At 35.6% G+C, this 24,210-nt stretch overlaps 1 protein-coding gene across 2 annotated transcripts; it reads left to right on the top strand.

The window, feature by feature from the left end:
• On the top strand, nt 1–23,915 carry LOC129236151 (calcyphosin-like protein). Of its 2 annotated transcripts, none has more exons than XM_054870380.1 (5): nt 1–90; nt 12,942–13,093; nt 16,132–16,251; nt 22,352–22,409; nt 23,553–23,915. In XM_054870380.1, exons 1-5 carry the CDS (start codon nt 73–75, stop codon nt 23,865–23,867), a joined length of 663 nt encoding a protein of 220 aa, XP_054726355.1. In that variant the 5' UTR covers nt 1–72; the 3' UTR covers nt 23,868–23,915. The 2 variants fall into 2 exon arrangements, with proteins under 2 accessions (XP_054726355.1, XP_054726356.1); XM_054870381.1 differs by lacking the exon at nt 1–90 and adding an exon at nt 12,525–12,712.
• Nucleotides 23,916–24,210: the final 295 nt, after the last annotated feature.

Genomic DNA, 24,210 nt, shown 5'->3' with positions numbered 1-24,210 from the left:
TGTAATTCCCATCTGTTAAGTTAAAACATACACTAAGATTCGGTTCTAAAGACTTTAACGAACTCGAACGAAATGGCAGATGAAACAGAAGTAAGCTATATTGCGGTGTAATAAATTAAATTTTTATTTATTTATCGTGCAAATATTAAATATTATAAAGTATTCTTCAATAGGAACAGAACAGGTTTGCCTTTAAAAACAAAACATAGAATAGTTGACGTGTGGGGCTAAAATTTATTTCGGCCTCGTGTCAGATTTGCATATGGAATACGATATTCTTTGCAAGTGAGTTTGGTCTCATCAATTATTTCAAGCTTTTTTTCATCAGAGTGGCCGCCGATGCCGAATGGGTTGGTGCGTAAGCTATCATTCGGAAGTGCACAGTTTCGAAACTCCGAGCATGAAACACCAAAAAGAAAAGAGTATGAAAGATAAGTATTTTCTAATTGCGGTCGCCCCTCGGCGAGCAATGGAAAGCCTCCAAGTGAATATCTGTCATGAAAAAGCTACTCAAAATAGCCATCTGCCTTACGGAGGGGGCATAAAACTGTAGATCCATCCATATTGCACACTACAAATAGGAGAAGGAACTCGGCAAAATACACAAAATGGGTGAAAGCGAAGGCTGACAGACTAGACGCGCTGGCACGCACTGTCGGATTGGAGGTCAACATCGTCAAGACTAAGGCTATGAGAATTAACCACAATAACTCAAGGCAATATTGGTTGACGGATGCCCGGTGGAATTTATCGAAAGTTTCTGCTTCTGTCGAAGCAAAACATGGCTGGTCTCTAAAATCATCACACAGAGGCTAGAATCATTCGTCTACAAATACCTCCGCATCATCTGCATAATATTCTGCCCAAACACCATCAATAACGATACACTGTGGAGATTAACAAATGACGAACCCATCCTTAAGTAAATCAGATGCAAAAATGGATCACACGTTGAGAAAATCACCAGATAGCATCACGAGAATGGCACTGGACTAGAACCCGCAAGGGAGCAGAGGTCGCGGTCGACTAAAACACACTTGGAGAAGGTCGATGTTACGGGAACTAGTAGATGCCGACATCTCATGGGACAATGAAAAAACAACAGCACAGAACCGTGCACGATGGAAGAGTCTTCTTGAGGCCCTAGGCTCCAGGGATGAGTGAGCAAGGAAAAAAATAAATATATTTTTCAACACTTTTCAAATATTGGCTGACCCGTTTGTAAATTCGCTATTCATTATTGTTCTTGAGCTCCTCAAACTTTCAGAAGACTATTTCACAAACTTACACAACTACCGAACTTTGCTGTGAATAGGTCAACTTTTTTACCAGCTTTGTATCATGTGGCATTGTCTTATAACACTGGTGTTTGTTATTATTTTTAATTTTTATTGGAGCATAAAGCATCAACTAAGCCTCTTCGTCAAGGGATGTGGTTTTAAGTTATACATCCCAATTCGTTCCACGTAAGACTAAGACAGTTCGTTTTAGGTTCTGTTAAGCATCTCCAAGTAGTACATCACGGCTAGCTTATTGAGAGGGGCTCCCGTCCAGGGTCTGCCTAGCAACATTGCCATCAATTTTTCGATTTCGAATTTCAGTCGCCTCGTCAAGCTGGTTAGCCTTTTTCAGTTGGATATTTTACGGAGCCAAAAAATTCACAAAGTACGGCAGCGGTTGACAAACGTTTGCAGGCATCTCACCATTGGTCGTTTACTTTATGTGGTGGAACACTATATAAGAGTACAGATTTGACAATAGCGTTAAGTCCACGCATTTTTTAGATGCCAAAATGAAGTAACTTTGATAATTCTACGAGTACATTCAATATCAACCTCAGACTCACCTTCGCGGGTGACCATGCAACTAAGGTAGCAACATTTCTCACACTCACACCGTTGAGCACCCACTGGAACCGGTTCTGATGTGACCTCATTAAGATGCAGCGCTTCCATTTTTCTAGCGTTGATCTTGAGGTCGGTACCTTGAAGCTTCTCCTGCATGGCTTGAGTAAGCAGTTTCAGGTCGCAAAGTTATGAGCACGTGAACAGATGTCATTCGTGTATGCCAGGTACCTGAGAAAGTGAGTGTTTATCTGCCAATAGATGCTTTTCCGCTGATTTTCCGCTCATTACTGAAAGCAGCGGAGCAGAAGAAACAGCAATGGAGACAATATGCATCCGTATCGTAACCCGCTCAGCACCTGGAAATACACAGAAGGCAGTACTTTGTGGAAGATGTAGCAGCTCGCGTCTCTGTAGTTCCACTTTATCAGAGCAATTAGGTTATCTGGGATACCTGGTTTTCCGCTTGGTGCTATCACTGCGGTTAAGGGGTTACATACGTCCAGCAGCGCCGAAAATGCGCTAAAAGAACAACTCTTTTCAGAAGAGATAACATTAGAAATAAATATAAAAAGGTTGTATGCAACGTTTATTAGTACTTCAACTTTATAAAAAATTTACTTTAATTTTTCTTTACAAACATTTGTATATAAAAAGTGGCATAACCCAAAGTACAACGAAAAAAAAATTGCTCCACGGTCTGCATCATTTCTCCTTGAAATATTGATGGATCTTCAAAAAGAAAAAAAATTCTTGTGAAAGAAAAATTCCGGTTATAGTCTGACGAGTGGAATTTTTAAATTTCGACAAATTCTGCAATTTACGACATTTAAAAAAAAAAGTATTACGTCATAAATGTCACTCTTTAATTATTTTTATAAAATTTTTTAGCCACAGGCGCGAAAAAGTGATGATTTTCAATAAATTTTTTTTGCTAGTCAATGGCTTTTTTTACAAAACTAAAACTATAGCATTAATACGTCATGCTTCAACTTGACTTTAGCAAAATTTTACAAACAAAAATTAATAATTGTAAAAGTTATCGCTGTTTGTGTGGAGTCCGTTTCTCCAGAAGTCCCTTGCGGTGATCATCACAAGTCCTTGGAGATTCATCTCAAATCAAACGGACGAGAGAAAGTAGTTTTATTAATAGATAATCTTCTCCCTGATTGAAGCTTTTTTGTTTGTCAAAATTAACAATATGGCGGGGTCAGGTAATATTTTTCAGATTTTCGGGAAAAAAACCGACAATTAATTGTTTAAATAAATCGAAATTTTTGAAAAAAATTGCTTGGATCAGCCACGAGTTTTTTCTGGTTTTTAACCTTCATCTCACCCTTGTGTGGAAAACCACACAAAATGAATCTTTTTTATACATTTAAAAAAAATTTTTTTGAGCGATGTTCATGGAATTTCTTGACATTTCCTGCCGCATAAATTTAGCACAAAAAACGCATTTATTGATTAAAAAATATTTTTTGATAAATAGATATTTAAAAAGTGACATTGCTTACCCTGGTGTGTGGTTTTCCACACATATGTTATTTCTATGTAGTTTGCACTAGGAACAGCATTTTTTGTCGTAAAACGTCCATGTCTTTTGATTTTCTGAGAAACTATGTACGTATTATAAAATAAAAACATGTTGTTGCACGTCTACACACTGATAAGCGTGCATGTCTGTATTTAAACGGCCGCACCGCAGCTGTGGCAGCACTGCTGTTGTGCCTCGCCGATTCAAAAAATTTACACGACGATCGACAGCGAATGCTTGTTGAAACTATGACTCATTGCTTCAAAGAAATGAAGAAGCAAGTCAGTGTGCTGTTTGCTTTGGGTGCGAGAGGTTCATGTAATTGTACTCGTTAGTAATAATTTTTAGTAATAATTGTAATAATTTAGGTCAAAGAATGAAACAATGTTGGATTTATTCGATGGTGAATATGGACGTCCCATATTTAGAGCGATAATGTCAAAGAAAACATTTCAATACATGAATCGTATTATACGATTTGATGACGTTATGAACAGACGTCAAAAAAGCTCTACGGACAAATTTGCTTCAATTCGTGAAATATTCGACAAATGGTCTGAACTATTGGCTGATTATTTCAATCCATCTGAATGTGTTACTATTGACGAACAATTGCTTGGTTTTCGTGGTAGATGCAAGTTTCGGCAATATATGCCTTCTAAGCCTGAACGATATGGAATTAAATTTTGGCTATTAGTTTGCTCTAAAATTTGTTACGTTTGGAAAATCCAACCGTATTTGGGTAAGCCAGTTGGTGGTTTAGCTGAAAAAAATCAAGGTCAACGTGTAGTTTTGGATATGGTTCGTGAATTGAAGGGCATAACATAACAATGGACAACTTTTTTTCCTCTCATGAACTTGGTCAAAAATTGTTGTCACAACAGCTAACAATGGTCGGTACAATGCGAAAAAACAAGAGAAGCATCCCACCAAAACTTTTAGAATGCAAAAAAGTTCCGTTGTTCCAATCAACATTTGCATTCACCGAAAACACAACACTCGTATCATACATCAGCAGAAAAGACAATTGCGTAGTACTGCAAAGCACAATGCATGCTTCAAATGATGTAGAATCTGATGGAAAAAAGTTGCCAATAATCATTCAACATTATAATAAAACCAAAGGTTTGTTCTAATACTTTTTATTCTATAATAAAACAAAAGGCCCGTTTCGATCCTTTTTATTTTGATTTCATTAAACATTTTATGTTATAGGTGGCGTGGATACAGTTGACAAAATGTTGTCTTGTTGCAGTTCTAAAAGAAAGACGAATCGATGGCCATTGGCGGTTTTCGCAAATATGATCGACATCTCAGCTTTAAACGCTTTGATTATATTCAAAGATGTGAAACCAAATTGGCAAACAAACAAACCAACAATGCGACGAGTTTTCTTGCGTGAGCTTGGAATATCTCTTGCAAAATCATACATGACAATGAGAAAAGGCGTGCCACGAAACGAATCAGCGGCGTCTTTGCTTTCTGTTATTAGCAACAATTCACTAAATGAATCAGTCGGGGAGCACAGTAGCTCAAAAGCCTATTTCACATCTTCACTGTTCCGTGAACCTTCAGAATCTCGGGAGAGCTCATCACGATCATTCAACATTCCTCCAAAAAGATCCAAAAGTGTTCCTCCGAATATCGAAGGAAAAGCTAGATGTCACATTTGTTATAGCGAGAAGTCGAAAACTAAGAACTATGTATATCAAACGATGTGCTGTTTTTGCCAAAAAGGTGTATGTAAGCGTACTCATAACCGAAATGTTTTTGTAAAATGTATTGAAGATAGACTTATTTGATGTAACAGATAACAAAATATAAAAATAAATATGTTATTGATGATAAATCTTGATTTTGACTACAATTAAATTATGTTCGTACTGTAAAATACGTAAACATACCATATGTGTGAAAAACCACACACGAGGGTATACAATGTAAGTTTATTTAAGGGTGAGATGAAGGTTAAAAGCAGCATACATTTATTGAAAGCTACCAAGCGGTTTTTAAGTTGCGGTAATCACCAGTTCAAAAAACATAGTTTTGAGAAAATCGCATCAAAAGTTTTGCTTTCTGCTCCGGGCACTCCCTTTGTTAATTGTTGAATAACTCGAAAAGTATTTGTCGGATTCCCTTGAAATTTTCACACTATATTTTTAAGGTATCTGACTTTAAGAAAATTAATGTTTTTCAACAGGCATTGCAGCAGCTTTTGAAAAAAATCAATCTGCTGGTACTGAGGTACGAATTCAGTGGCAATCTTTTTTGAAAACACGTAAAGTTTTGGGTAAACAGTTTTCATTTCGTCCCAAATGTCAATAATGTAACGATTTAGTTCTGCGACGAGTTACATAAAAACTCATCTCATCTTCTGGATGTAAATGATCAGCATCTTTTCTTCTGCTTTTGTGCACTAACGTTTTGTTAAGAGCTCAAATGGCAAACTCATTCAACTGATGACTCGCTAACCGTTTCCATATCATTTGCAACTGTTATTTCAGTACATAAAAAGTTCATAGCCGAGGCCAACGAGAATGGATCGGATCGAGTATTGTCGATGCAGCTAGCACAAATTTTTGTTCGATGGAGCCAAATCTATATTCAAACTGTTTAATACGGCATCTCATAGCTTTTGGGCTAAATTCTAAATATTCGCAAGGTCACTACTTTTCGTACCTCGTCATTTGCAATGACTTCGTATACGTTGGGCTGAGAAGCATTTAGAGTTTGCTTTCGCAAATCCTCTTTTTCTTTTTCTTTTCCTGCGCAGGAATTTAACTGTTTACTTTGATTTCTGGTAGTGACTTTCAGAATTTTATTACTTATTTGTATGTTTTTTAAGTCCTTTATTGTAATTCTTGATAGCGCATCGGCTACAAAATTATCTTTGCCCTTTAGATATTCTACTGTGAAATTATATTCCTCTAATTCAAGTCTCATTCGAGTAAGTTTCGAACTTGGATTTACCATTGAGAATAGGTAAGTAAGTGCTCTGTGATCTGTTTTGACAGTGAAGTGTCTACCATAAATAATATATATGGTCTGAAATATATTATTGCCCAATGAATAGCTGCAAATTCCTGTTCTGTTGTGCTTTTGTTGCTTTCACCTTTTGTGAATGCTCTTGATGCGTATGCAACTGGGAGTTGGAGTCCGTTTTTGTTCTGAGTTAGAACTGCTCCACATGCTTGTTTACTAGCATCTGTGATAATACAGAATTCTTTGCTGAAATCTGGATATTGTAGGAGTGTTGGATTCATTAGTGCTGATTTTAGATGTTCGAAGGCGTTTTGGCAATTAGCTGTCCATTCGAATTTTACATTCTTTTTACATAATCTCGTTATGTGACGGGAATAATCAGCAAAGTTTTTTATGAATCTTCTGTAATAGTTACAAAATGCAACAAATCTTCTAGCGCTGTCCGCATCGTGTGGGACTGGATAATTTTGGATGACGTCGTATTTTTTGTCGTCGGGCAAGATTCCTTTGTCTGTGCATTTATGTCCTAGGAAAGTGACTTCATGCATGAAAAATGAGCATTTTTCGGGATGTAACTTTAGATTGTGTTGTCTACATTTGTCAAAAACATCGGTTAAGTTTTTGAGCATCTGTTTTTCAGAACAACCAATGACTATTAAGTCATCCATATAAAGGAATGCTTGTGAAGGTTCAAGTCCAGAGAAAGCTATAGTCATCATTCTCTGAAACGAATTTGGCGCTATTTTTAAACCGAATGGTAATCGCGTGAAGCGATATGAACCATTGTTTGTTGAAAAAGAAGTAATATCTCTTGATTTTTCTTCAAGTTCAATTTGATGAAAACCTGACATTAAGTCCAGGCATGAGAAGTACTTTGCTCTACCTAGTTGATCCAAAATATCATCAATTCTAGGGAGCGGATATTTATCAGACAACAGTTTTTTATTAATTTGATGATAGTCAATTACTAATCGCCATTTTTTTGTTTCCGAATTTGGAAGTGACTTTTTGGGTACTAATAACAAAGGGCTATTATAAGCAGATACAGATGGTTCGACTATTTTGTCGTCAATTAGTTTTTGGACTTGTTTCTGAATTTCGTCTTTGTGACTGTGAGGATTTCTATAATTTTTATTCATCATCCTTCAATCTTAGTTTTTGTTTATAAAAATTATTTGTGGTTATTGGTTCGGTTTCTAGTCCGAATACATCGCTGTATTGTTTACAGATTGTTGTTAGTTGATTATGAAATTGTGGTGGGAAATTCTTTGATAGCTGTTTTAGTACAGATTTCTCTCTATTCTCTGGAATTGTTTTAACTACTTCGTAGCTTGAAAGTGGTTCATATTCTAATTTATTTATGTTGATTAACTGATCTTCATTTGTTGTATTAAGCACTCTTATGAATGCATTTTGGGTTGTTGCTATGGTATTTGCTATGTAGATACCATGCAGAATTTCTTGGTTTGGAATAAATACACTGTCTTCTACTGAGTTTATTGTAATTTTTCGGACCACTTGTGATCTTGCTGGCAGAACTATGGAATTGTTGCCAGAACTGTATGTTATCGGAACATAAATTGGGTATTTTAAGTTAGTTGGTCTGATTATAAGCCAGTCTTTAGACGGCTTGAAATCTAATTGACAGTTGTATTTTTTAATGAAATCTATTCCTAGTATTCCATCACATGGAATAGCGAATTGTAAATTTACAATGTGAAAATCGTGGGGGATTATGTAATTTGTGGTTTGGATTTCAATGGAAGTAAGTCCTTTAGATTTGGTTACTTCTTGACTTATTTCCTGTATATTTATTATATGATCAGTTTGAATGTATTGAAAAACATCTGAATTTTCTTTTAATATAGATATATCTGCACCTGTGTCTATCAAGAATACTAGTTCTTTTCCTGTGTTTATATTTGTGAAGGTTACGTATATGTTTTGGCTGAGATTGATGGTATGAATTTTATTATTTACTGCTGAGTATCTAAAGGCTGTTGGGAGTTTCCCGAAGCGTTTTGGGTCACCCTTACATTATTGTTACTGTTTTGATTATAACCTCCATTTTGGTGGTTATTTCCTCTATGGTTTCCTCTGTTGTTTCCTCTATTATTACCTCTATAATTATTATATTGGTAATTATTATTCTGGCCATTATTGTGGTTGTTGTTATTATAATTATTATTATTATAATAACCTCGACCATTGCCTCTACCATTGCCTCTACCGCGATAATTATTCCTGTTGTTATAATTACCACGGCCCCTTTGGGCGAGCAATATTGAATTGGGATAGCCTGTCATTTCGGTACTACATTGTATATACTTTGTGACGGCTTCATCCATTGTTTTGAAATTGCCTGCTTCGAGGATTGTTTTTAACTTTCCGTGTTCACAATTTTTAATCATTGCGTTAATGGCTTCTTTAGTGCTGAATTTGTCAGCATGTTCGGCTGATAGGCCTTCGTCAATATACGAAGCTTCCAAAAGCTTTCGTAAATTGTCAATTTCTGTCGTGAATTTTTCGGCAGTTTTCCCTTTTTGCATTGTTTTAGACAATTTGGCTTTTACTACGTCGGATGTTTCACCAACTATAGTATCTTGCAATTTTTTGATTATTGCATTAATTGTCGTTTCATTTTGGACTTTGTATAGAGTTGAGCCAACAATTTTTGACTTAATGACCTCAACAGCTATTTCTTCGAATGTGCCTTTTGTCAGATTTATTAACTTCAAAGCTGTTACAAATCTTTGAATATGTATTTTCTGTCCATTGAATTCTGGAATGGCATTCGATATGTCCTTTATGTATGCCCTTTGGGCGCTTACATCCGTCATGATGTTTTCTTTTGTGTCTACTGAGCTTGTGCTAGAATTCAATCCTTCTTCCTGTTCTATCTCATTATCTTCTTCAGATAAAGTGATTTGTGCAGGAATTGTAAGATCTTTTAGGTCGTTTTCTTTTATATCAGTTTCTTCGTTTGATTCAGGATCTGAATCTAAATCTGTTTCAACTGATTTCTGATCTTCTTCTCCATGTAGTGTTAATGGTGAATTTAACACTGTTGGAATGAAAATATCTAGCTGATACTTTTCTTTGACGTTATATAAATTTGAACGTAATTTGATCAACAATTTTGATATTTTTGACCAGTTAGTTTTATTTATTATACGTCTATTATCATGCACTAATATTCTTGCATCATTAAATGTTTCTACAAGAATTTTCGCATGTTTATCGCAGATTTATCAAATTTTTCTTTTAGTTCACGGATATTTAGGGTTAGTTGCTCCCATTCCATGCCTGGGATTCATTATGTATATGTATATATATAAAAGTTTTTTTTTTTTTTTTTTTTTTTTTTTTTTTTTTTTTTATACATAACTTTTATGACATTTATTTGTCCCAATATTTCGTGCTTATCTATCTCTGAAAATACCCTGCAATTCTTTACCGTAGTCAATACTATTCCCTTTTGGGTGCTAGTACAATGGTAAAGGGGGGAAAAGTCTAAGTTATACTTTTCCATGTATTCACTTTCTAAATCATAGATAAGTATGGGTTCTACTCTGTTTTTTTAGTATAGACAATACCCTGTTCTGGAAATCGGGTTCATTTGTCATTACTATTCTAATGCATTTCTCCGTATTCATATTTGATTTTTTTTTTCTTTATCTATCAAATTCATGTTTTTTTTTTTTTTTTTTTTTTTTTGTTTGTTTTTTTTTTTTATATAAACACATTACCATGAGAATCGTGTGTGCTTGTATATTATTTTCAGATCTTATCAAGATCGTTAGCTTGGCTTAAGGCTCTCTTTTTTATACATTTATTATGTAGGATGTAAGCTTTGTAAATAATATATGCACACATAATAATAACGATTATCAGCAACAATATGTTTGTTATTTTCATATCAGTATTTGGCGATTCTATTTTATTTATTACATTTGCAGTGGAGTCCACTGTTTTGGTATCAATTAACCCCATTCTGGGTGTTATTATATATATATCGTCAGATTTACTTATACTGTTTCTGCTCATTTATTTTAGTTTTGTTATTTCTAATGTTAATGTTCATTTAGGACTCAATTTTAATTTAATTACTTTTTCCTGATTCGATCAACAGCGATCTCCTACCTAGTGGTTTGTATGGCTTCACGGGCCATACTCTAGCGGGCAATGCAGTTATCGCTTCCGCTTACTATATTTGTCTTAAATAAATTACAATATTTTTTTTTTCTTATGTATTATATAAATATATCTAAATTCTGCTGCTGTTGATCGTCCATCTGCACCAGCTGGTCTTCGCCGGATCTGGCACGCTGGCGCTCCCTCGTTGGCGGGGTGCCTCTCGCGTTTGATGTCTCTAGTTGTTGTTCGTCTTGGTGTTCGGATCCGCTGCCGTGCAGTGCTTGCACGTGTATTGGCAGAACGCACTGTCCAATGGTCCCTCGCAGTCGTCTGGGCACTTCTTGGCTGGTTTACTGAGCTGGGCTTTTATTGCTCCTGGCTGGTTTAATTTGGGAATAGTGTTATCAATTGTTTTTATATGTCTTTGTGTGGTGGTAGAGGTTGAATGCTTATGGTTTGCCTTCTGGGCTTGATCAATCTGATCTAGCTCGGCTTGTAGTGCTATTGTTGCCTCCCAACGTAATGGTGGGTTGGTGGCAAACAATAGTTTGAGAATTTCCGCCTTCCTCTTTTGGAGGCGTACTCGTATGCCGCTTCTTCCGGCTTTTTTCTTTTTGATTACTGCATTCATTGAACCTCTACTCACTCAGACAAGAAAAATGTAGTTTCCAACGCTGTTCCTGCTCTTTGCCTTTTTGCGATGTAAAGTTGTCCAGCCCTTTACGATGTAAAGTTGTCCAGCCTTTTTACGATGTAAAGTTGTCCAGCGTCCAGCTGCTTCAATACTTTGTAGATGTGGTTGGCATAGCTTTCTTTCCTCCTGCTGCTTGACTCCAGGGCTTATTTTCTGAGTCCTGTCACGATCGCCATGTATTAATCGTAATCGACTCGTTGCCACGAGTGTGTTTTATTGAATGCCTTTTCAGTAGTTACGATTTGGTTCTTACAGCTAAAGACAGCGTGGCTGCGCTGTCAGGGACGCCGGCAGAAGCGCGGTCAGCTTATGTATAATTCTTTATGTATTGTTTACATAAGAACGTCTAAGGGCTGACGCGGGTCGCAACGGCGGGGAGGAGGTAATATGTTCACTTGGTTGTTGAACCGTCGGCGCATGTCAAATATGCCGACGCGGCAATGTCCATGCAGGGCAATGTCCAAGGGATCGTATTACCACAAGTGCTTGCACATTGTTTATATGAATATTGTAGTCAAGTGCTACAATGTGTTTGTAATAATATTTATGCATTAAACTGAGTACAGTGAGCATTCGATAAGTGAACATACTACAATATATATATATATATAATTGGCGCGTACACCCTTTTTGGGTGTTTGGCCGAGCTCCTACTCGTATTTGTGGTGTGTGCCTCGATGTTGTTCCACAAAGGGAGTCGACTCCGAACGGCAGGTATTTGTATGAGGAGCTTTTTCATGGCAGAAATACACTCGGAGGCTTGCGATTGCCTGCCGAGGGGCGACCGCTATTAGAAAAATGTTTTTCTTAGTTTTGGTGTTTTCACCGAGATTCGAACCGACGTCCTCTCTGTGAATTCCGAATGGTAGTCGCGCACCAACCCATTCGGCTACGGCGGCCGCCAACCTAGTATCCTAGTATCTTCATTTTGCCCTATTTTACTCATGATGTTATCATTAGCGGAACGTGCGAATTGTTCAGCAATATTTGGCTGATATATGAACTTAGTTTGACGGTATGAGTACTTTATGTTTCGGAAAGGGCCTAGTTTGAGGGTGATAAAAAAAGTTAATTTAATTACAGAATTTGTTATATTTTTTTTTTGCTATGGACCGGCCGGTCTATGCATAACAAGTCAACCAGTTCAACCTAATCCCATAATTAGAAATAAATATTTTATGTTTCCGGTGTGTTTCCAATTGCCGGTACTTCTTTGACAGAGTGTACTACTGATCTCCTTAATAAAACAAGCAAAGTTATAATTTTTTTAGAGTAAAGTAATTTTTATTGAAATCAACAACTCAAAAATGCTCACTTTTACTTTTAGAGCAAATGAAAAAAATATAAATAAATTTTTGAGCACAAAAACAAAACAATATTTTTGAGTTGCCAAAATCGAAAGCGATTAAAAATTTCTTTCATAAAAACGACAAACCGTTTTGCTATACACAAAACAAACGCACGAAAAACACTTCTTAACGCAAATCATTCAATTCAAGGTCAACAAAAGAAGAACGAAATGTAAGTGGAGTAAAAATCGAAACAAACTGTAGGAAAAGATGGCAAATAATATTGCGGCAATATTGAAATGCCTTCACCACAACTCCAACCGCACAACTGCAACATATCTGTGTGCGGCCAACAACCATAGCAATACACTAATTTTAATAATAATAATATGAAATAGCATAAAAGTAGATGCAGTTGGTAAACGAATTCTATATAAGCTCTTTTATCGCATTATTTCCAGATGAGTGGCCGTGACGACTTCTTCTCCAAAGAGGCTTCACTCATCAACCGTTCCAAGCGAGAGCTAGCAGATGGACGCGACAAGGATCCAATCTACAAATTACGATTGCTGTGCTTCAGTCGCGGCGCAACCGGCATACTCGGATTAGCAAGGTAATTGGGCGGGCGGGGCGGTGAGAGAAATAATACAAAATCCAAAAATAGTAATAAAATAAGAAAAAATACAAAAAAAGCAAGAAAAAAACGAACTGCTACAATAAGTGTGGGCATTCCTGCTAAAAGAGCGCAATAAGCGCAATAAGCGCGCCGACAACGGACTCCAGAATTATTGACAGGCGTGCTGACAGACAGTTACAAAGCAAGAATGAAAGGATATTCATTCCAAAACAGACTTCAAACTAGACGCTTCAAAGCATAGCATCGAATGCTCTGTAGAAGGACAAGTTGGAATTTCGAATGCAGTTGTCCTTACATTTTTACGCTAATGTAGACAAGGGTGACGAGACGATGGGCGCTTGCTCAGTTATGCAGATGATGGCAGCAATGGAATTGCAATTCAATGCAAATACAATGCAATAAAATGAAATATTCAACATTTCGTTGAACGTTACCGCGAGATTTTAATCCAACAGATGGCTCAGTCACCCAGCACCAGTTGACTAACAGCCAAACATTTTGACCGCCCAATACGACCAGCCATGATCCGAGCACTCATCATCGGTGACTGGCTGACTGACGCTTTATCCTCTCTACTCCAACTCTACAACTTAGACAACTATCCGATTGTCCGACTGTCCAACCAGCTGTCCAAGCATTCATCAGTCGTCATCATGCCGCATAAACTATTCAAGAGTGCTGCTATTCGTGCAACATGTAACTTAATGCATTTTACCATGCCACAGAGTTCTGTTGACTAGCTGACAGCTGGTTAGTTGGTTATTGGGTTGTTCTTGTTTTAGCTGCTGCCATTATTGTTGTTGTTGTATTGGGCGGTGAAGTTGGTTGAGCTTTTGTTGGTTGTAATTTGAAAGGTTGCTATTTTTTCGATGTATGCATTTATGTTTGTATATGTGTATGAATGTGTGTGTATGCGTCGTTCGATTGTGAGCAGGTTGGTTGCTTCCATGTCCAAGCATTAAAATAATGAAATTACACAAAAAATGTACAAAAATCACTGTAAGTGGTATGCTGATGGTGGCTCTTAAAAGGGAATAATCCAAATGAATACTGCCCGTAAGCTTTGTGTATTGAAAAGTTGCAGACTAACTCGTTTTTTTTTTCTATTTGTTTGATTTTTTGTTCAGCAGTGCAAAAGGTCGTCAAAAAATGTCCTGCAGTAAGCTTTGCAAAGGAGATGCAATTTGATGGCATAGGTATTACAGTCTCTACAAATCTATGCTTAATTCACAAAGTCGAATCAAGTAAAATAAATGGGACCATATTGATAAAATGTGGGTGCCTTGAAAGAAAAAATAACCAATTTATTGGTTTACAATTTTGGTCTATTTGTGCACACGAATTGCAAAAAACAAAAAAAAAAAAAAAAAAAAAAACTAAAAAAAAACAAAAACCAAATGGTGAAGCGCAGAAAATATTCCTAGTCACTATCAGTTAGTAATCAAATGAAAAACTAATTACTTTGAGAGTACAAGACTAATTGTTGTTTAGTAAGAGAAGCAGAGGGAAAGAGCAAAGAAGTCTAATTATGTGGCTAACTCAACTTTTTACATATTTAATGAAACTTAAGGGCCATGATTCAATAATAAAAAGTTTGCTCAGTAAGCAGCTTTCTTGTTCCCTCTTGACAAATCGGATCTCTTAGCAAACCACTGGGTTGCTAACTCTAGAAATTTTGCGTAAAGTGTAGGAAAAGTAACATTTGTGGAAAAAATATTTCATTTCCTAATATTAGGAAGAATAAGTATTGGACGAAAAATCTATTTAGGAGGTTTTTATTCCGTGGCGTCGATATTATTTATATCATGTCTTAAATGATATATGGCAACCATTCAGTTGAAAAATAAGTAAAATTTTACTATTTACCTTATGATTTATTTATTCATTATTCGTTTGTTGGTTCAGCCAGAATAAATAAATACAGACAAATTCAAAGAAAGTAACCAACTCTTTCAATAGCTTTTCGACAATGCGTATACTCAGTAACAATTTAGGATAAGTAGTAAAAATAATGAATAATAAAAAACTAATTTGAAATTGTTTTTTAATTCAGTCTTAGACTAAATAAGTCTCAACAACACGTCCTATGAAATAACGAAGTTATGTCGGACGTATGCGAAGCAGTTAGAAGCAAACAAAGATCGAGGAATCCCTAGTTCTTAGAAAAGCTTTCTTATAAGCAACTAAGTCACTCGAGTTACACGCGCAAAGTTTAAATAAGCAAATAACTTCGTCCTGATGAAGAGTAACAATGCGGCTTCTTTTGTTATTATTTCAGGTTAAGGAAAGCGATAAGTGTCGTCAATATTTTTTAGGTTTTTATATAATTTAAAAATTATAGAATAAAAAAACAATTAAAAAAGGAGGTATCACTCCTGTTAGCATATGCATGTGTATTTATATAAGTATATATAGGATTATCTAAAAGGAGGTGTTATTTTGATATTCAAAGGAAAATGCTATTTTTTAATATAAATGATCGGCTGTTTATTTCATTATAAAGAGAAAGGTATACCATTAATAGTGGAAAATAACATCAGGCAAATGACCACCACGACCACGCTTACAGGACAATATCCTTTTCATGCAATTTTCCATAACCGAATTGCAAACCTGGCTACCCTATGTCCTCGATAGTCTCACGAATTCCATCTTTGAGGTCTTGAATAAACCCTGGGCTATTGGCGTAGACCTCTTTCACGTGGCCTCAAAGAAAAAAGTCACAAGGTGTTAAATCACAAGATCTCGGTGGCTAATTGTGATCAGCTCTTCGAGAGATAACACGGTCCGGAAACTTTTTCCGAAAAAGATCAATGGTTTCCTTGCTTGTGTGGCACGTAGCGCCACCGTCTTATTGAAAATAAACGTTGTCCAGATCAATACCATCCAATTCCGGCCATAAAAAATCGTTAATCGTCTCTAATCTAATCTAAATAACACCTGCTATTGGAAAACCCTTTACATATAGTTTATATAAGTTCATATTAAGATATTTATTCTGCCTTCATTTTTAGGACATTCCGCAATATGGACGATGATGGCAGCAAGGCATTGAATTACGAAGAATTCAGTAAGGGAATAAAAGAGACTGGCTTGGAATGCACAGAGAATGAAATAAAGGATATGTTTGATAAGTGAGTACAACAAGTTTTAGTGAAATTGTATATGACACTGTAGCTGAAGGGGTCCCGATATTTAAATTTTTTAAGCTTTTTTTAATTCCTTTACATACAAAAATAAAACAAAAAAAATTCCAAAAATTTAAAAATTTCCAAAAATTCAAAAAAAAAAAAATTCCAGAATTAAAAAAAAAACAAAATGTTCCAAAAATTCAAAAAAAAATGTTCCAAAAATTAAAAAAAAAACAAAATTTCCAAAAGAAAAAAAAATTTTTTTCCAAAAATTAAAAAATTTCCAAAACTAAAAAAAACAAAAATGTTCCAAAAATTAAAAAAAAAGTTCCAAAACTAAAAAAAAAATTCTAAAAATTAAAAAATAATTTTAATTTTAAAAATGGCGCTGAAGTTGACCCTCCAAAAATAGGACCGGGACGGTGTTGTCCATTTTGCATCATCTATTTATCTGAAACACAAAACCCAAACAAATTATTAATCTGTATAACTGTAGCTATGACCCGCTACTGGCATAAAACAAACAGAAAATTGACAAAATGGCGCGTTTTTGAATCTGACACTTCCAAAATCGGGGTTTTTTCAGTGTTTTAATCAAAAAATACGAAATAATTGAAGTAATAATATGATTCTAGTACGAGCGAGTTGATGTTGTGAACAACAACGGTTGAATTTTTTTTTTGACAATACCCAGCCGAAAAAAGTCGTTTCGTTATAAATGAGTTTAAAGATTGAAGTACCGGAGCGCGCGGGCCGCTCTCTATCTAGTTAATGGGCTGTAGAAGCTTTATATATATATAATTGGCGCGTACACCCTTTTCGGATGTTTGGCCGAGCTCTTCCGCCGATTTGTGGTGTGCGTCTTGATTTTGTTCCACAAATGGAGGGACCTACCGACTCCGAACGGCAGATATTTTTATGAGGAGCTTTTTCATGGCAGAATTACACTCGTAGGTTTCCCATTGCCTGCTATTAGAAAAAAGTTTTTCTTAATTTTGGTGTTTCACTGAGATTCGAACCTACATTCTCTCTGTGAATTCCGAATGGTAGTCACGCACCAGCCCATTCGGCTACGGCGGTCTCTGTAGATGCTATAGATATTGGGAATTCCCGCATGAAAATTTCGCAGTATATTCTTAGGATACTATACTTTCGAAATGTCGACAAAACAAAAAATCGATGTTTTGAAATTTCTAGACATTTCTAGACCACCGAGTCCCCTTAAGTCGAAATGCAACTGTGGACAAAGAAGCACCTTCGCCTAAATTGTTTTTAACACTAATATCATATTTTCATTCTCTAATTGATTTTAATGAAACTCATACATATATAAGAATGTATGTATGTGCAATGTATAATATAATTCTATATTCTAAAGGGTGATCAATTTAGAGTTATCGGATTTTAAATTGAAATAAATCAACGAAAATTCAAACTGATTGGGAAATCTTTATTATTTTTGCGTAATACCATTTATGAAATTTACTTTTTAAAGATAATCCCTTTCAAATGTTGGTCGCAACTGCGACGTAATTCGGCCATCCGTAAACACAAATTTTGCATAAGTCGCCGGAGAACTTCGGTCGGCGTCTCGTGAGTAACTTTAATAATGGTTGCTTCCAATGCCTCAATCGAAGCTGGTTTATCTACAAGGCATTTAAACTTTACATGCCCCCACAAATAAAAGTCCAGAGTTGTTATATCACATGATCTTCATGGCCCATCTACTGGTCCAAGACGAGAGATAAATTTGTCCCCGAATAAATTTTTTCCGGCATCAAAAAGTCGTTTATTTGCGGCTTTAAACAAATTTGGGCCAATGATTCCATCAGCCCATAGACAGCACCAAACGGTTGTTTGCAATGAATGTAATGGCTGTTCTTGAATAGATTCGGGTTACTCTTCAGACCAAATATGGCAATTTTGCTTATTGACGTAGTCATTAAGTCACACATGGGCCTCATCGCTGTACACCATAAGTTGGTGTGCGCGCGCGATTAATACTTTTCTCGAAGCGTCGATTCTCTCGAAGCGTCGTAATACAATTCTTGTAAACGTTGTTGCGGCGCAAGTCTTTCCATGATGAAATATCAATGAATTGTGGAAAAAGTTGTGTATATAGCTTGACACCACTCCCGCGTGATCTGTCGAAACAACTCTATTGGAAAAAGTACCTCTAATCTGATCACCCTTTATATTATCTGATATCTTTAATTAAATTAAGTCAGACAATTTCTTTTTAAATTTATTTTATATAAATACTTAGAAAAAAATGTGTTAATAAAAACTATAACTCTGTTTCTAGACAAAAGTTAATGCCTTGTGGTGAAACTAGTCCCAGTGTGTCGTTTAAAAAAAAATAGGAGTGTCTACCGAAGGTTAAGAAAGCAAATTCATAAAAATGTTTGCTAAAATAAAGCATTTTAATTGATACTTAAAGACTTTTGCAATACGAAAACATAATCGAAATGAGGCACTGCACTAAAGTTGTCATATTTTTTGTCATTTTGTTATATTTTTGCCTCCCAGTTAATTGCACTTATCGTGCTCGAAAGCCTTCAGGTTTTTGCCTTTGCCTTGTTCTTCAGTTAAGCTTTTCTTCCGACTTTCCTCTCTGCTTGCACATATGAACCCGATTTTATTGCTTGCAATACGTCAAGTGAAACTCGATTGATGGGAATATTGTTTTATCTTGTCAATGCGGCTGCCTCTTAACCATAAATGCGTAGGTATATTCACATGAGCAAACATACAAACGCAAGGCACATGCATGTGTATGCATGTGTTTCTACAAATATTTTTTCTGTACAAAGAACATATTTGAGCACACTTACACACATACATGCATTTGTGTGTGTGTGCATGTACATCAATAAATTGAACCGGTTATATAACATAATTATTGTAGCAGAAATTTTTGATGGGTTCGTTAAACCGCTCTCAAAAATTCATTCACCTACACACATACATGCATTAGCTGATGGCATATGCGTATGTATGCACATATATTGATTGAAAATCTATGCTAGTTGAGGCAAAACTGACAAGAAGGATACTCTAAAAATGCAACTACAATACTTATGAACGTGAGTGCGTGTATGTGTATAAGTGTATGAGAGCATACACTCGGTGCCAAAAGAACGCATTCCACTCTTTGAAGTGAAGTAGTCACTGGCATGAACGAAATGCTAGTTAATTCCACTACTGATGTCCCTTCATCCTTTACATTTTCGCTCACATATTTTATAGGTATTTTTGTTTTTAAAATATTTCCTAATTTTTTCACGAACCATAATAGTTACCCTTTTCCTCAAAAGTATCAATAAGTAAATGTTACTTTTTCACGATTTTCAGCAAAAAATGGCTAAAATTTTATTATATCTTGGGGTTGTTTTTTACCCTACGCGCCTTGCAGCCTAAATATGATTTTTGCTTGCAATCAAAGCTGCATCTTGTTTTGTTCATTTTCTGTTTCTGTGCAGCGTAAATGCTAGAAGAGCGTCGATCATTGTCGCAAAGAAAATCACAAACTTAGCCCTACAGGTGCGTGTGGTAATAATTTACATCAGGGTATGGGTTACGTATCCCTTTTTTGTCATTGTGTTATATGGTTTTTGGTTGTTCTTATAAAGGGTCTTTCAGGAGTGACCTTGCCCCAGTACCTTTTTTATGTCATCTTTGAAATATAAGTAGGTAGATGTACAATTTTACGCGAAAGAACAGCTTGTTAAAATTATTGAAACTCATTATGAGTGCCTTTTTTAATGTAACATTTTTATATTTCTAATAAATAGAAATAAAAAACAACTAAGAACAACGTATCTCAAACATCGGGATTTTTGGTGGAGATAATCGCCGGAATGAGACAATAGTTCAAAGGTTGATGAAAACGTTTCAATAATCCTTCAAAACCGATATCTCGAAGATCTCAACAATAGGGCATTCATGAATCGACTGTTTGGCGGATTTGCCTGTACAGCCTGTGCTCATGCTGGGAATTTATATGATGCAATTTTCACATATAACTCTTAAGAGTCGAATTTATTGTATTTTGAATTAATATAGTGAAACCTGAAAGAACGTAAATTTTTGCATGTTGTGTTTGAAAGCAAAAAGTAGGCGGGTCTTTTGAAAGACCCTTTACAATGCTGGAGTCAACCGAAAAATTTTGTCGAATGCCCGAAATTAAGACAGACGTTTGTTTTTTTAGACCATGCAAAGTTAGAGAGATGACTCTACTGGGCCTTATCGAGGCTATATTTAGTTAGTAGCATATCCTGGAAAGACACACACCAAGATTCAGCTAGGTCGATTTATTTTTTTGTGTTGGCATTCGTTTCAATGGAGAAAGACGAGTGATTTTCCTTTTCCATCGCGACAACGCACCAACTCACGCCTCAGCTTACATCTCAGCTTACTCATCAGCTAATGTGGTCGCAAAATTAATAGAAATAGGTTTCCAACTCGTTTCGTAACGTCACTATTATCCAGACTAGGCTCCCTCAAACTATTATTTTTGAACACATGACAGAAGTGTAACTTTCAAGGCAGACAAAGAAAGAGGGAGAGACACGAGAGAAAATGAGGGAGGGAGAGAGAGGGAGAGAAAAAGAAAATGTATCTAAATAAATTCAGAGCATTTGCAGAGAATACAAATGGACAAAATTTACAAAAAACAGAGAAGGGTCGACCGGTGTAGGTAAACGCCGGACAAAAACCGTGGCAACAACGCGCACTACTCCGAGCGTTTATTATCCGCACAAATGTAGCGATTCCAGGACCGCAGCAACGGCTCGAATTACCGCAAAGCAATACCAATAAATCCAACGCCGGAATGGATAGCACTTTATAGTACGCACAAGAACTAGGCAGAAAACGGAAATAAGCGCCAAAAAAAAAATGCCAAAAAAAATTGGGGCCAAAAACGCCAAAAAAATTGGGGCCAAAACACGTCCCAAACAGTAGGCACCAAGGAAATATAACGCCAAAAAGTAGGCACCAAAAATATATTTCCTACAAGTTTGCTCCAACAAACAAGCGCCAAAAAGTAGGCAGTGGTATTTCTCACTAGAAATTAGCAACCACAAGGAAAAACTCGGGAAAAATGGCCTAAAGTGTATCTAAGATATATATAAGGTATAGCTCTCTCTCCTTTTCCTCTACGTTATATCGTTTTTCTCTCTCGCGGAACGAAAATACCCAAAACGTTGCATGGCCTTGAAATTTTAATCCCCATTTTCGCTCGTCCATCGACGCCTAAGAATTTTCAATTGAAAAATATGATTACAGATACGAATGGTTTTTTTTCAGACTTAGACAAATCCTATTTTTCGGTAGGGATTAACAAACAAGAACAGCTTCGGACGAAATATATAAGCCTTAAAGTGGGTTATGTAAAAAACAGGTTTATCCCAAACAATTATGTAGTTTTTATTTACGTACGGATTTTTCAAACGACCCTCGCGCACAATATAGTGTAGGTTTTTTTAAATTTAAATATAAATTGGTAATACATAAAACAAACAAATTTTAGTTTGATTATCTTAGGCATCCTTTTTATATCCGTAACTGTTTGGTAATTTCACACTCAGGGTTTAGTAATGCATATGTAGTGACAAGTGACTTGTGACTAAAGACTAGTGGCTCGTAACTTCTTGCTGATTATTGGTGATTAGTGACTAGAGATTGACGAATAAAGACCATTGACTGGTTACTGGTGATTAGTAACTAATGACTAGTGACTGGTAATTGCTGACTGAGTTACTTGTGATTAGCGATTAGAGTCTGGTGACTAAAGGCTAGTGGCTAATGACTAGAAATTACAGATTACTGAAAATATGATTTTTTAAGAATAGCGGCACTCCCACCTTACTCCAACTCAATATAATTATTTCCTCTGTTTAAAATATTCAAATAATCCATATCCATTTTTTTTGGCACATAGTGTACAAAGAAACATGCGATGTGAAAAATAAGCATACATGTGCATAAATGCTTCCATGGTGAAATTCATTAAACGCTTGCCTGGCTTTAATTACTAAAATATTATTTTTTCATTTTCTAAACGAACATTCTTTTTGTTTTTTTTATTATTCTTTTGCAGTTTCGACGAGGATAACAACGGTTCAATAAATATGACCGAATTTTTGCTGAAATTGCGAGTGAGTATAACAAAATTTGATTTTCTTTATGCCACAAATTGTATTAGTGAGCGCTGTATAGAATATATTTGCATTTTTATATACATTTTTTATGTGATGGCTGTTTTTGTTGGAGAGATAAAGTTCCATTTTTTTGTTTTTTGTTCAAGCAAAGTTCACGATTGCAAGGTTCGATGCAGTTACTTCCCAGCTCTGCACTCTTGACAAATTAGCAAGGAAATTAAAAAATAATCTATAGTTTTATTAAGAGGAAAGCTTTCTGGCATATCGTATACGTAGGTACATTTGTTTTTTATTGATGATTATTTATGAGTTAGTAAACTTGAAAGCTGGAGTGCATTTATTAGCGTGGAAAGCTCGAATATGACAAAGCATTTGGCGGTAGAGCATATCACTGATGGCTCCATTTTCTGGTTTTCAGTAGTTTAGAAGAATAATGACTCCGTCATTGCAACCAAATTTCTTTAGTTTAAATCCGCCTCCGCACAGCAGCTACTAAGTGCAACAGGCGTGGATATAACAAGAAAAAAAATCAGAAAATCAGAATGGGAACTTTTATCAGAAAAAATGAGGTGTGAGAAGAAAGATTTGAAATGAATAAAAATGTTGAAATTGAAATTTCATTAAATTTTTTGTTTCTTACGAAACTGAACCCTCCACTAGTTGAGCTAGCGATGAGTTACTTCTTTAATTTTAATATAAAGATAAAAAACTTTTACTAATCTAAATTACATTTGACGCTTTCTAATATATGTAGAAATAAGGCTCTCGAAAGCACAGTTAATATCTCTAGAGTACAGTAAAATCTAAACTGAAGTGATGCCTTCTAACAACGTTTGACTTTCTAAGTCCCATATGACACTTTCTAAATTCGAATTGACGCTCTCTAAAGTCAAACTGACGTTTCCGAAATAACTGTTGGAAAAGCTGTGTAATGTTTTTTTGTAAATTTTAGCACCTGAAACAAGTAAAGGCTGTAAATTTCTTCAGAAATCCCTCTAAAAAGTTTTAGGCATATTTAAAATAACACTCGTTAAATATCAAATCTAACATTTAACAGCCAGTGCTTGCTATATTAACAATTTTACTCTTTTCAATCAATATATAAATAAATATGTATATTCTCTCATTTCTACCACTTAGCCCCCCATGCCACAGTCCCGTCTGGATATCATCGATAAAGCATTCAAGAAAATCGATCGCACCGGTGATGGCGAAATCACCATTGAAGACCTTAAGACGGTCTACTCTGTGAAGGATCATCCCAAGTATCTTAGCGGGGAGATGTCCGAAAATGAGATACTAACACAATTCCTGAACAACTTCGAGGGTGGACGCGGCAATTGTGATGGAAAAGTAACAAAGGAGGAATTCGTTAATTATTATGCCACAATAAGCGCTTCAATCGACAATGATGCCTACTTTGATTTGGTGATGCGACGTGCTTATAAACTTTAAACTTTAAATGCAATAAAAGCCACGATGTTCACAAGCAGGAGCTGCCATGAAACTACAAAACAAAACAAGAAAGCACAACAAAGGCACAAGAAAGAAATTTAATGAAAGCAGCCGGCACTTTTTTTTTGTTACTCGCAGGCAACTAATATAAAAAATTATTAAATGAACAAACTAAATAAAGAAATGAGCAAAGAATTGAGTTCTGATAAAAAAAAAAAACTAAATATTTGATAGCAGAAATATTTTAAAAATTTATTGGCAATTCTTTAAGACAAATAACAAAATTTTAGCTAGGCAAATGCAATATAACAAAGACAAAAAAAACCAAAAAACAAAAAATACA

The sequence above is a fragment of the Anastrepha obliqua genome, chromosome 1, assembly GCF_027943255.1.
Source record: "Anastrepha obliqua isolate idAnaObli1 chromosome 1, idAnaObli1_1.0, whole genome shotgun sequence".
Lineage (NCBI taxonomy): Eukaryota > Metazoa > Arthropoda > Insecta > Diptera > Tephritidae > Anastrepha > Anastrepha obliqua.
Note: the sequence above shows the minus strand (reverse complement) of the source record. Positions and strands in the feature narration are given on the sequence as shown.

Bases quoted from the DNA above. Each gene is read 5' to 3' on its own strand.
- LOC129236151 (XM_054870380.1), top strand. The intron at 13,094-16,131 runs GTAATTGGGCGG...CTTCATTTTTAG, and splicing joins GGCATACTCGGATTAGCAAG to GACATTCCGCAATATGGACG. The intron at 22,410-23,552 runs GTGAGTATAACA...TCTACCACTTAG, and splicing joins AATTTTTGCTGAAATTGCGA to CCCCCCATGCCACAGTCCCG.